Here is a 14,911-nt window from a genome sequence, read left to right as displayed (position 1 = left end):
ACACTATAATTCTGCCAAACAAGATAGAAAGAGGCTGAAACCTTGAGTAATGACAAAAAGTGAGAGAACATAACACGCACTTAGCTTACTGTAAATTTTATTTTACTCATTCTTAGCAAGTGTGATCCCTCTAAGATAGATTAAATTTGCTGAGAAACTTTTTATGAGAAATATCTAGTGAAACTGAATTTACCTTTGAATTGAGCTGAACATGCATAACCTCACCTAAGTTTCTCTCAGGTCCATGAAAAAACATCTCAATTCTCAAAGAAAGATGAACACGAAGTTGGAAACCAGTATTTTCTTGGTTGTTTGATAGGCAGAACTATAGACGATCTATGAGTCATGCAGAATAATATCCTCTGTAAAACACTGTTTTTCAGTTGCATAAACTTAATGTTTTTTCACAAAGGCACGCTAAAATCCATTTCACGTTCTTCCTCTATCTCTTTTTCATTATGTACGCAGACACATACCTACACTGAATGTAACACTTCAGTGATAAAACTACTACAATGTAAAGCTCTGAGGCACTCCTGAAAAACCTCCTGAGGTACAGGGAACAACTACACTACAGTAAGGTATATAATCATTAGTACTATCTGTAAAAATAGTGGTTAAGCATTTTGTCAAATCCATAAAATAGCTATAACCTCGTATGCATATATATATACATGCCTGTATATATGTGTATCTGTACAAAAAAAATAATAATAATTAGAAAATGGGAAAATGTTTATTTCCCTCAAAAAAGCAATTTGCAAATTGATTTTTTATTACCACTGACATATAGCCTAAAAGATTTTGATTAGAATTAAAGTATCTTCCTGCCTGAGACAACTAGGTTACATTCCTCTTTGTACTGTCAAGAATCAGCATCAGGAAACCAATGCATAATATATTAATGTAACATATATTTTGTCTTCTGGAAATGCTAACTAGAATTTTCTGGTACAAGGAAAAAAAAAAGAAATAGGAAAAGTTTCATATCCCAAAGAAAAGAAAACAATGCACAATTAAAGCATATTTTGGCTTTGCTAAACAAACACTGATGCACACGCTTACCTTCTGGTCAATGATCCATGATCAAAAAAAATCCTGTATCCCATTTCCAAGGTGACTGGCAAATAGCTGACTACATTCCTCCTCTTCTCCCCAGTCCATCTACTTCTGCTTTTGTCTTATCCGATGATCTAATTGTTTGTTCATCATCTAGCACTAACCCATCCTTCTACCCACAGCAAAAATGTTACCCTGCAGTACATCTTTCTTTCTGGTACATATCAACAAAATGTTAAAAGAAAAAAAAAAACACACCTAAAAACACCCCCAGCAATATAATCAGCTTTAAATATGGCCTGCATTTCCTCGTTATGATATATTTAGAATCTGATGATTTGGGACAAGAAGGTATCACAACTTTCTGAGCAGATTTAGTATGAAACTTTGAACTCTGAAATACAGTAAACAGAGAATTACTACTCTAGCTTCCTGACAACAACATGTATTGAAGGATTGCAAGAGCTGTCACTATCATCTAAGGACAACCTATACAGTTGAATTCAATGACAGTTTTTCTGTTAATTTCAAAGTTGTTTTTAATACGCTTATGTACACACTCTATTTTGCTACATCTCCTGCAATTAGCCTTTGGTCTGTGGGCTCAGTTCATTTCTCACTATGATTTACTAGTAAAATTCTTCCCACAAATTTGGCAAGCAAGCCACTATCTTATTTTAAATAACCAGACAGACTGTGTTAACAGCAAATTAATTCTAATGCACGGAATAAAAGTTCATCTGTCTGTAAAAAGTCTGAGCTTTTCATTTTTTATTCAATTTCAGTGGGAGGTTAGGACCCTTGGTTGAATACTGATTTCCCTTGATATCTCCTGACACTTTCAGATTCGCACCTTACCATTTCTTCCTAAGTATTACTATTAAAGGTACAACGCTCTCCAAACTTTGTTCTTTAATCAATTCAAAAACCACTGTTTAAGAAATAGGAGTATATTGGATAAGAAAGTAGGTAATAGAGCTATTTCTGCAAGAGTATGTAAATGTTTAAATTGTTCAGCATTACAGTACATTTTTCCTCTCTGTAAGAAATTATGGAATTCCAAAATTATTTGCAATTTTTTTTGTTTCCTACTTAAAGAACCTAGATTGCACAAACTAGGAAAATGTGGAGGAAACATGTCTGATGGCATACTGGAATTTCATATTCTACCTTTTAAAAATACAATAGTAACCTCACAGAAACTAAAATTATTGTTCAGAGCAAAGGAAGTGAAGAGTATGTGGAACTGTAAAAATGAATCCTGTGAAACTAAAAAGATATGAGGTAGAAACCTCTAGGTATTGTGTATGATAGTAACCTAATTAGTGTATTACACACATGCCAAAAGTACAATGTTTTCCCCAACCCTGAACTATCAAAACCATTAAGTTAATGTAAGACTTTGGTGTTTCCAACTGTAGACACTACTTATCGAAGGTCATTCATTCCAATGCAGACTATTCAGAAGGAGGGAAAGGGTGTTCCCAGATATAATTGCAGTGAGCATCATTTCCACTTCACACATGGCAATGTCTTATGCTTTCCTTTTTAGCTTTCCTTGTATTAGTGATTATTGCTGATTTCTATCACCACAGATATTTATAATACAATATTTAATTGTCATTATGGTCATTGTATTTATTTAAAATAATGTATTTTTTTTTAAATATGTCTAAAAAAATGTTTCTGCAATAACAAGCTAAACAATGTATTAACCATCTTTAGTTTAGATATTTAAATTTTAGTTTATCTAAGTTAATCTATATAATTTATCTACTGTTTAAACAATAACATGCCCAAACAATCCATCACTTTATGATATTTCAAGTCACCATCCTAGAAATAGTAACATACTGAAATCTCAGAGAATATCTTTCCCATTTAACAGCGAGAACACAGAAAAGATGAGATTCAAGGTCAATAACTGAGAAAGTTTATCATAAAATGGAAGTATCAGTCTCACTGAATCCTTAAAGAAACTTTAAATATTAATATAAAGGACTATCTTTGGTTGACCATAGCTTATTATCTTGTGTAACTTTCAGCTGATATGAAGACTGCATGTTGACTAGAAGTAAGATGAAATCTAACGGAAATTTCTAATAAATGCGATCAAACACTGTAATTGCCTTATCAAAAGAAAAGCCCTTCGCAGAAAGAAAAAGTAAATTTCTGCTTATTTATTTTATATTAAGAAACTTCAATTTGCCACTACAAACTGAGTAACAGCAGAATCAATTATGTCTTATACTAAATTAGCCTCTGGTAAATATTCATTATTAATGTTAGCCTTAGAACAACCATAGTTAAACAACCATAGTTAAACGACAACTTTCTATTAATAGATGCCTTAGTAAATGAGAATTTGACAAGAAAAGTAGCAAATGACAAAGATAATTGGTGCTTGAAATTACCACTGGCAAATGAAATCTGCCCTAAGAGCACCTAAAGCAACCAATGTGACAATCAAAAAACAAATAAACAAACAAACAAAACATAAATAAATAAATAAAAGGAAAAAGAAGGAAAAGAGAGAATCCCACACAGGAGCAGGGTGTCTGGGGGGAGCTGCCGCCCACCCGTGGGGGACCCGTGCTGGAGCAGTTTGCTCCTGGGGGATGGATGGATGGATGGACCCCGTGGGACGGAGCCGTGTGGGAGCAGTGCTTGAAGAGCTGCTGCTGCATGTGGGCAAGCCCACAGAATTGAAGAGACAAAGTGTCAAGGACTGACCGCAGGCCCCATTCCCTGCTCCCCTGCACTGCTTGGGCAAGGGGGGAAGCAGAGTAGAGGTAAAGTTGGAGTGATGGTGATCCTGCAAAGGAGAGCTTGGGGAGAAGGTGTTTTTAGTTTGCTTTTATTTCTCACTATGCTACTCTGTTATTAATTGACAATAAATTCAATTAATCTTCCCCAAATTGAGTCTGTTTTGCCCATGAGAGTAATTAGTGAACAATCTGCCTGTCCTTATCTCAACACACAAGGTATTTTCTCCCCCTTCTTGGTGACCAGCCAAGGTGACCAGCCAAGGTTAACCCACCTCAAGTTAATATATTCACATGTATACTTTATTGCTTATTTACTCACAATATGGTAACACGAAGAAGCCACGATTGAAACATTTTTTCCTTACATACTGTGACCATCGAGTTCTCTGGAATCAGGACAGCACCACGTATAATTCAGGAATATATATGTAACATAGCATGGCCTTATTGAGATAGCATCATATATTGAGATTTAGAGTAAACCAAAATGTACTCTGACATTTTTATATCACACTCTGATCATCCAAATCCATGCATCTGTTACTCTAATCACAAGCCTTCAGAACTATTTCTGCAGCTGTGGCAAAGCTAAATCTGAGATGCAGGACATAACTAATTTGCTTTTATTGGAGGCTGGGCTGAATTTCAAATAAAGCATACAAGAAGCAGTATCATACTCTACAACAAATGCGTACAGTCTGTATGGAAAAACAGCATTCTTCTCCCTTTTAAAATCTTTTGTTATTCAGCTGTGCCAGAATCAAATAGTTTAGGGAAATAGGTAATTAGAATTACCTATTATTTACCTATTACCTATTCATTAGAATGAAACTCACTCCTTTTTCAGAAGCAGCTCTTCATTGTAGGTCAAATTCTCATACACTGAAGCACATCTAGATTTCAATAATCCATCTAATTCATTACAGTAAGTTTAAAGCATATAATACTTGTAATACTTAATTTAATAGGTTTGGATATACACATGTTCGGTATTTTTTTTCTTTTAATACTTTCAGATCAGAATCATACAAGCTCATGAAAGAAAAAAAAAATCATGTTGCTTAAATAAGATTTCAGACAACCAGAATGACTAATTCAGAATTGATTCATCTTTAACTGGAGATGGATTTCTCTAGGATCAAACTACCTTTGCCAATGTGATAGTGGAAATAACTGGAAAGCTCAGGAAAATATTTCAACAACTTATTTATGTGAATTTTGCTTCTAACAAGCATTAAAAGACATCTTCTTCCATTGCTCACAAAATATTAGAAAATAGTTAATTAGAGCTAAGATTAGAAACTCTACAAATATATTCTCTTCCTACCTAGATCTATCCCACTGCAATAAACTCAGACTCTGAATTTTTAGCCTGCTTCCAATTTAACTCTCTACCTGTGCAGCACTACCTGTGATTTGCTTACTAGGGTGCTACTTAAAAGAACATGCAATGGTGTCATTTGTGATTTAAACATCTACATGGAAACTGAGGCTGCAGGCTAAGCTAGTTTTTTCACTGTATTATATAACCTGTATCAGCTGTAAGATGTTAAAAATTTACAGTTTTTGAACTCTATTTATATCATAGACTATAGCTGATACTGCAGTACAGTACTTAGTGGACTGCCATACTTTTAACTCACGATTATTATTTTGACAGACAAGTTGCGAAGTTGGACACAAGTTTGGAAATCATGAATCAACATTAACTGCAAAAATACAGCCATACTTTGAGATGTATTGCTGATGCATATCTTCATACTCTATACATATTTTTTTACGCCTACCATCATCTATAACAATGCTGAGCCTTCCTTCACCCTGAACAGACAGCTCATATAGCAATAAAAGAAAAAACTTCTGTACTGGTCTTACATAGCAAGGATTTGGTAACAGGGGGCTGATGGGGTGGCTTCTGTGAGCAGAGCCCAGCAGCTGCCCCATGTCAGAGCAGAGCCAGCTCCAGCTGCTCCAAAAGGGACCTGCTGCTGGCCAGAGCTGAGCCAGGGAGTGATGCTGGGTGGGCCTCTGGGAGAGCAGAGGTAAGGGAGGGGGAAAAAATGCAGTGGAACAGCAGCTGGGAGAGCAAGGACTAAAACATCCCTGCAGCCTCCCAGGTGAGTGCCGCAGGAGGGCAGGAGGTGCTGCAGGCAGGCAGGCAGCAGCAGTTCCCCTGCAGGCTGTGCAGGGAGAGGCCCCTGGTGGAGCAGGCTGTCCCCCTGCAGCCCATGGGTCCCCCATGGAGCAGATCTCCACGCTGCAGCCCCCCCATGGGTGGAGGAGCCCCCGCTGGAGCAGGTGGATGTGGCCTGGAGGAGTTTGCGGCCCATGGAGAGCCCCCGCAGGAGCAGGCCCCGGGCTAAACTAACTGACTAAACTAACTCAGCACTCAGTAACAAGAAAGTCTGTTTTGTTTCCTCTGAATGCTTGTTTATAAGTATAGTCAAAATTAGAGTTTACCAGTAGTACTTTACAATACAGTAACTAAAGGAAAGCCCACAGATTCCCAATCTGACAAAGACTAAATGGTGATGTTTCCAAACGCAACAACTTCTACAAACCTCAGAAAAATTCTCAATGGAAGGATGACTAGAACTTGAAGCACTGATATCAAGCTGTCAAGTAATCAGTATTCCTAGCGTCCAACTGGAAGAAATAAGCTGAAATTATAAACCTTAAAGGTCCCAAACAAAAACCTGTGTGAGTCAAAGTAGATCCAGGAAAGTTAATTGATCCTTAATCCTGACATATCAATGGGGGGAACTGGGAGAAACGTGTGCATCAGTGCTGATAATTATGGAATCAAATCAAACAATTTGATATTGATCCAAGAGCCAGCCAGTTAGAGCAGAACTTTCCACACTTCAGTTCGAGTTCGTCTTTGAGATTAATGTCTGGGAAGAAACAATTCTGAATAATGAGATTAAAGCTTTCTTTTGATCTTGCACTTCCCTGCCTTTTGATGAAAAAAAAAAAAAAAAAGTATGGATAATACTAGCTGTGATTACCTGAATGTGCTGCCTCAAGATGAGCAGAAAGGACTGAGAAGCCCCAGGCTGTTAGACCTCTGACCTCTGCAACACTGTTAATTTGCACTTGTTTCTCAGTGACTCAGTTTTCTAAGCCATAAGAGCAGTACCTGAGATTGCATCTTGGACAGGGCTATGAAAATGAAATGACAGTCCTCCGCAAAACTATTAAGAATTAATCACCATTTGAGACACATGGGGCAGAAACCTATATAAGCATGGTGAAGCAGACTCAGTCATTAGATCATGAATCTGAAGCATTCTCACCAAAACCCTGACACAAGAAATCATATAGATGCATATCGCCTAATGTTCCATGCTTTTTTTTTTTAAATCAGCATATACATTTGTATGTATAGTGATCTATGTAGTCATGAAAACTGTTCCAAGAAAGGAATACTGAGATCCAACTTATTAACTACAGTTGCTGCTGTAGTTTCTGAATGTTCACTTTCAGATTTAAAGGACTTACAAGTAGTTATGTGGTTCTGTACAGGACCTCAATACCATGGAAAGTACAAAGGGCAATGATGATGAAGGTGGCATTGTGCTGTGAAATAAAGACACTTTTGTTGTGAAAAACAGATCAATCTACAGAAAGGGTATTTTGCAGGTTGACAAATGTGAACTAATGTCCTGCTACAACTGAATAATCTCTAACAGAGACATACACTTTCAATAAAGGCATTCAAACTGAAATAAAAAATAGGTCTCAACTTCTACCCAGAAAAAACTTCCTGTAAAGTCTTTTTTTCTCTAAAGAACAAAAAGATAGACTTTAAGGTCCCATAAGAAATGACCAAATTTTCTGCAGCAACAGATACTTATGAGAGGAGTCCCTGAAAAAGGGTGAAAGTATGCACTACAGAATAACATATAAAATGTAGACATACTGTAAAAAAAGTAGTTTAAGCTAACCATTATCTTTCTGTATTCAATCTAGTTTGACTACACACAATTATAAAAGTGAAAATTAAAGCTAAAGTGTGAAAAAATGGACTAAGTTTAGAGTCTACTAAGTTTACTACTTACTACCTTAGTTTACTAAGTAACAGACAACTTGTAATGCAGCATTCTGCTGCCAAAAGTTAAAATGCTTCAGATAGAAAATACAAAATAGAATGCTCTTCATGTAATTTTTACAGTAAATATTATAGGAGATAGGTTGAGTGACAAGGAAAAGAATTTTCCACCTGAGGATTACAGTGATTAGTGAATGATTCGGAACTATCCAACTCAGTAGCTTAAATGGTAAGGAAGTAAGCATATTGGAACTGTATTAACAAAAATAACTTGTTTGTACGTTATTCATGTAAATGACACAGCAAATGTAAGAAGAGCTCCTCGGAGAAGAGAAAACAAATGGAATGCTGGTCTTTCAAGTCCATCCCTGAGCTGTATAGCAAAAATTCACAAAGAACATAACGTGCAATGATGTTACGTAAAATCAGTAATTTCTGGTGAGATAACCTGGTCTATGATATTCTAATCTGCTCCTATACGGCAAGCACAGTGAAATGCAGCAGTGTTCACCTGTCTCTCTTCCTAGACTACAACAGTTGAAGAGCACCGTTTCAGTTATTTTAGGGTTGGAAATCCCACATTTGGAAGCACACACAGTAGTGTGAGAATTATGAAAAATAATTTTGAGAAGCAATGCAGAGCACTGACACTCGTATGGAGAAATGTCATAGTCAAGAAAGCAGTTTTAATAGCCACTGATGAATAAAAGGATCATGTGCAGACAGACGACAGCATCATGTTCTTCGAGCAGAGACAGGCTGATGACTCCAAACACCTTGTTGCAGCGCTGTTGCAGAGTGTCAGCATTCACTGCTGCCTTGAGACGGCTGTAGCATCCCCTTCTTGCAGAAGCAGAGTGCCAAGTGGTGTGGGCATGGAGCACTGACATTGTTTTGGCAACAGTCAACATGCCCTTGAATTGCTCAGTTATAACTTGGATTCCCATGAGCTGCTCTCTGCACTTTTGTTGTTATGAAGAGCAGACAGATCACCAGCTACCCACAAAAGAGCTAGGACAGGGTGGGCTTCTGCAGCCTTCCTCCATACCTGCTGCAAATCTGGATAATTTCTCCACATAAAAACTATGCATTTGTAATGGTTCTTCCACTAGTACTTATCATGACTAATAAACTAAATTAATCGATAACCTGTGCAAAATCCATAGTGTTAAAACTGCACAGTATCTTTACAATCTAATAAATTCACTGGAAATACTGCCTTTCATGAAAAAAAAAAAAAAGTAGATAAGAGGCAAAATGGAAGATTTCATAAAGCACTTGCATAGTAAGAAATAAAAGCTAAGTATGTGGTACTACAATGTGGCAACCAAATTCAAACTTCGACTAAAATTATTTTACAGATATGAGAGAATACATTTTAGGAGCTTTTTCCTTTTACAATAACAACATACCTGCATTATTTCAGTGACCAAGAAACAGTTACAATTCTTTATTAGTGTTCACAGTTGTAGTTTTAACATTAAATAGAATAGAAATGATTTCTAATATCCATACTGTAAAAAATAGTTTTATATGAAACAGAGACATAATCTTATAAATAAGGTTTAAAATTACGATTACTCATTATATTTATGTTTCAACTGTACCACTTATAGTAATTCCCTGAAAGGCTTCACTTTGTTGAAGCACGATCAACTATTATTATTAACCACAAACAGAACAGATATTTTTGATGCAGTAATAAATGATTAAATATTTTCTATTCTTAAAAGAAAGGTACAGAAATAGTATTTTGTACTACCACTATTTTATACATGCTGTTCTGTGTGAATCATAAAAAAATAATGAATAATGACAATGACTTTAAATGGCAGTACACAGACAAAGAAGACTAACACATTTTCTGAACATCTGCAATTTAAGTTTGCATAATACCCCTCCCAAGGAAAAAATATCAATAAGGTCACAAATACAATATTTCTTTCACTAATGTCTTCTTTTATGAAGTCTTTAATACTTCCCCAGGGAATTTCATGAATTATGGGAGTGGATATCATCTTATAAGAAATTACTGCTTGCACAATAAACCTTTATGAGCCCATCTAGTTGATAGAAAGGCAAATTCATTCCACAGAAACATAGTCTTTCTTCAAAAGTTATCACCGGCACAGAAAATTACAGAAATTACAGCAAAGATCTTAGGTATTCAATACCAACTTTTAAGCTCTTTGTGTCCCAGGAGGAAATGCAGTATTCAAGGAAACACGTGCTCAAGGAGAATACGGCATTTCAGAAAGGAGAGAGACATTCTGCTGAGCACTGAATTGCTCGGAGACAGACGAAAGGAGTTGCAGACATGTATTTGGCTCCTGTCTTCCACAGGATGTGGGTACAGAATTCAAGGAAGCAGCTTATTCTCCCCACCCCTTGGGAAGGAGGCCTGCTCAGCTTTTGAGATAAACCATCTCCCTCCTGCTTCTAAGGAGACTTAAATTACTACTGATAGACTAAGCTGAATGGCACCTCCACTAAACCAAATAGGATCGTTTTCATCCTTTCTGTGCAGCTGAGCTACTGTCCGAGAAAGAAACAGAGATTCATTGGAAAGGAAAGACTAACTAAATTATTCGGAATATGAATAATGGCATTCCTGGTTGGGAATACATCTTTCCAAAATTCTTTACCTTAGCAGGTACCAGGCTAAAGTGGAAAAAAAAGAAGTTCTGGGAACAGAGTGTATCTTGCAAACTAGACAATAATAGTGAAAAAAGTATTTTCCTAGTAATTTACAATTAATTAATATAAACCACCCAAATCTAATCAAAACTATAGAAATACCAAATTGACATCCATAGAGCCAGGATTTCATAGTATAAAGCTAAACCAGCCACTTTTAATTTAATGTGGAGTTTGTAATTGCTAGAAAACAGCATTAAATCATACTGTATTTGCATTAAGGTAAAAAAGCAGTAGTGACGTGAATAAAGATAGAGAAATTGGACCACAGAACACGATCATCTTACCAGTGAACACATCTTAAATTCAGAGTATGGGAGACTTCCAGAACATTAACTGCATTGACTGAAAGGAAAACTTGACTAAACCTTGAATCCTGTTTGGCAACATCTTCTCATATGTTGAAAATAAGTAAATTGAACCTGATACCAACTTTATGCTACATTTGGTAGATGAACAGATGATGGTTACTGCTGCTAAACTTAGCGGAAAACTGTCATTTGGAATGTTTATTAATTAATCACTTTTAAGATTCTAACTTTTAATATAGTGCTCTCCCAATACTGCATCTCAAAACTCGTTTAAACTATTCTTTTTAAAAATAAACTGGTTCTTGTTTCTGAAAGCTCTTCAGGAAGGAAAAACTAATCTACAGCTCAGGTAAAGTAGTGAAACTATCAAGGAGCACAATAATTAACTGAAAAAAAAAAAATTCTGTTAGCTTGAATTAGAATCACATATGTATTACTTGAAGATACAGCTACAACACTGTTTTCCACACAGAAATAATATTTTCTAGACCTGTCTCTCTGATTTTGAAGGGTTGCACTATCAAACGATAAAACTGAGGAAATCCAAAACATAATTGCTTTTCTTGGTATTAAAATATTTTTCAAATTGAGTTTTACCGTAATTTGAATTATTTTCATTAAGAAATGATGGTTGAAAAGGGAAGGATAATGAAATAAACAAGTATGTTCAAATTATCTAACAAGGTAGCTGCACGGGATAGGTATGGAAACTAAAAATAAATTACGGACAAATTCATTCAACACATGCAAATCAAATTCTGGAAAAGAAGATCACTCATAAATGCTTATTGAACCAACTGAAGTTATCACATCTCCATCCTAATCTTGTGTTTCTAATTAACAGAAAAAAACTGAACTATCTAAACAATAGCATGAAGTAAAAATGAAAAACAGGAAACAATTCTTTAAACTCATTTTAATTAAATGGAGATGAAATAACTGCATTCTTCTATGTATGTTCAACCATTCTTTTATTTCTTTTAATAAAATCTTTTCATGCCTTTTTTTTTTTTTTTTTTTTTTTTTAATATAAGCCCACTCATTTCTGCTTTTTAATCAGAACAAAGAGAGAGCAAAGAACAAGTGATTTCTGGACTCTAGAGGAGATGAAAATGCAGATCAAATAATCCCTCACAGGCATTATGCATTTGAAGTCTGACAAATTTAAACTTTATACCTGCACTTACTGAAACACCACAGCACACATAAAAATAAAAATCAAAGGGCAGATTAGTTGTTGCACTGGCCCAATTACTGAAAGACTAAGCCAAAGCGTGACTCGGATAGTAATTTCAGAAAGCCAGTACAGATTTAGACATAAATTTAAAATACACAGGCTAAGTATAGATAGACAGGCTATATCTGAAAAGTGGCATTAAAAATCATTTAATAAGCTGCTGAGCCATCTTTAGTTTCACACACATTAACAGTAAGTCAAATGAACACGACACTAAATAATAGTCACCTACATTACTAAAAAAAACAAGTAAGAGTTCTGAGCAAATGTTTAAAACAACAAGTAGAATATTGTGGAAAATCAACAGCATGGAAGGAAAACAATTTCACTTTTCTGCAACCTACATAATAGCATTTCTAATGATACCTTATTTAAGATTCTTCTTAAGTAACAATAATCACAGCCTTCTGACTTTTAATCAAAATAAAAAATATTGTGCTGCATATTCCATTTTGTCCCTACTTAATTTTCTTTTTTCTTTTTAACCTGAGAACCACTTTTAGTTAATGACATTTCCGACAAAAGAGAACAAGTTTATTGCTGCTTAAAAAAAACCTCATATTCCTTTTTCATAATGCTACATCTTCTTCCTACTATAAATTGCTCCATTCTAATCTACAAGATTTCAGTATAAAATTTACCCATGAACAGACCCTTGGGTGTTACCTGACCCAAAGAGGAGGGAACAAGGGTTCCCATATTCCTCTTACAGATGATGCTATCACATAGTTGCACCTTCAGTGCAACTGATGAAGGGATTGAAACTCCAGTGGGGTTCTGAGCCCTGTACACCTAGGAGCTTGCTTACGAAGCACTGTGTATGCAGTGCGACTTCTACCTGCTAGCTTGTTGCTCCCTTATTTAGTGTATCTGCTACTGAGCTCCAGAGCGTTGCATCAACCAGCGTGCAATAGACCATGAGTATCCAGCAAGTAACTGTTGTCCTGTGCTTCTGTGGCAGACAGGATTTTTGACAAATACATCTCCAACCAGCCCTCAGGGTGCTCAGAAATCTTAGACAAATGCTCAAGCTCCCCAAACAGACATGAAAAGAGCAAAAAACAAAACAAAACAAAACCAAAAACAAACACAAACCACAGAGGTGCTTCTTACAACTAAAATTACTAAACTTGGTTGTTGTCCTGATTCAGAATTTTTCCATTATATTTATCTATCAAATCCCGAACATAAATAGAGCAAGCACATTTTATGGCCAACCACATAATACTGAATAAGGTCTTGAAGATCCCTGAAAATATGACTTGTAAAATAACAATGAAGATCCCTGAAAATATGACTTGTAAAATAACAATGGATAAGCATATTCTGATTTATTATCCTAAGCATTTCATAAAAGTAAACAATGTTTCTGAAGAGTTTATTTGCCTCCTTGGCTGCATTTTGAAACCTTAGTTTTTGCAGGAGAAGTTTACTACTGAGAATTTTGTTTCTGCCTTTAAGGAAAGTGGTAGTTCTCTTCAATAATCTTCCATTATAATCTGTGATAACAATAATCAATTTCTGTGAAGATTTTGAAGGTTAAAAAGGGAATGGGAAATTTATCTTTGCCAGCATGTACAATAGTATGTGTAACCTAGAATGTATGCAAGTTTAAGGCACAGGCAAAACAGATTAGATTACAGCTGTTTCCTGATTTTAGATTCTCAACAACTGTATTCAGCTTTCTAAACTTATCACATGGAAACCTTCATACGGCAAGACATTTCTACATATATGTGCTCTCTGAAATGTATTTTCTGAATTCGTAGTTGTTATCTTTGTAAACACACCTTAAAAACAAATAACATCAAGGATAGAAAAGAAGGGAAAATAGGAACTGAAAAAGATTAATATTCTGTTTAAGCTTGCTTAGGTCAAGTCAAGCCCCTAAAAGAGTGAAAAATATAAAAATGACACAAAAACACTGTAAAATTTTGTGAACAGGTTTTGAGCTTGCTGTGGTTGGTGGAATGTTTTTTAAGACAAATCAGAACACCAGAGAGAAACACCTTTTTGCATCTCCAATAACAGTATTCATTAGAATTGTGCTAAATACGATGTACGTTAAGTGGCACAGAGTTTATCTAAAAATGTTATACAAAGCAAAGTGGAAATGAACAATATTACAAATGAAAATTTGTTCTTTGTACCCTACAAAGTGGTTTACCATGATTTTTATGTCTTGTATTTCAGGTATAGCACTGTAGCAGGGATATACTGTGATATTTTGAGAGAAAAATAGGTGAAGACTATGTACACTTACATATTCTGTTTGATACACACTGAGAATAAGCAGTTCCAGGGCAGAGCCAAATTTGGAAAAAATAAAAAATATATATATATACATGTGTATATATATATATATATATATGAAGAGGAAAGCTACCAGAAGAAATAAAGTATCAGAATAGCATCTTCCATATTTTGGAGAAAGCATTCTGGGTAATGGATAATAATTTGATATGCAGAACTCCAGTTTTAATCTGTTTAATATATGATATATGAGTGGATTTTTCTGAAACTCACTGTAAATATACCTTAACTTCTGTGTTGTCTGGCAAATATCTGTACATTTCAGAGAGGATATAAGCTCCATAGATTTCTTTTTGCCATGATTCAGTGTTACCATATGAATTATGCTCCTCATGTTGTGAAAAATCACTCTCCATCTGTATTCAGAGCTCTAAACCATACAAACCCAATAACGTAGCACTTATTTTTGCCTAAATGAACAAAACACCTTTGAATTAGACAAGCAATAACTTCCATTCAGAAAAACTGTAGCCTT

General features: G+C 35.4%; 1 protein-coding gene across 5 annotated transcripts in view; it reads right to left on the bottom strand.

Annotated features, from left to right (window-relative positions):
- The window catches only part of FER (FER tyrosine kinase), a 187,366-nt gene that overhangs the window by 31,318 nt on the left and 141,137 nt on the right, over nt 1–14,911 (bottom strand). The window contains exon 18 of one of the 5 annotated variants that reach the window (XM_068666033.1): nt 1,188–14,846. The exons of the other annotated variants lie outside the window; for them this stretch is intronic. Coding sequence (XP_068522134.1) covers nt 14,837–14,846 — 10 coding nt within the window. The 3' untranslated portion in view covers nt 1,188–14,836. Of the gene's footprint in view, nt 1–1,187; nt 14,847–14,911 lie in introns of those variants that run through there. 5 annotated transcript variants of the gene reach the window in all.

This window comes from Anas acuta, chromosome Z, assembly GCF_963932015.1.
Source record: "Anas acuta chromosome Z, bAnaAcu1.1, whole genome shotgun sequence".
NCBI classification, from domain to species: Eukaryota; Metazoa; Chordata; class Aves; order Anseriformes; family Anatidae; genus Anas; species Anas acuta.
Note: the sequence above shows the minus strand (reverse complement) of the source record. Positions and strands in the feature narration are given on the sequence as shown.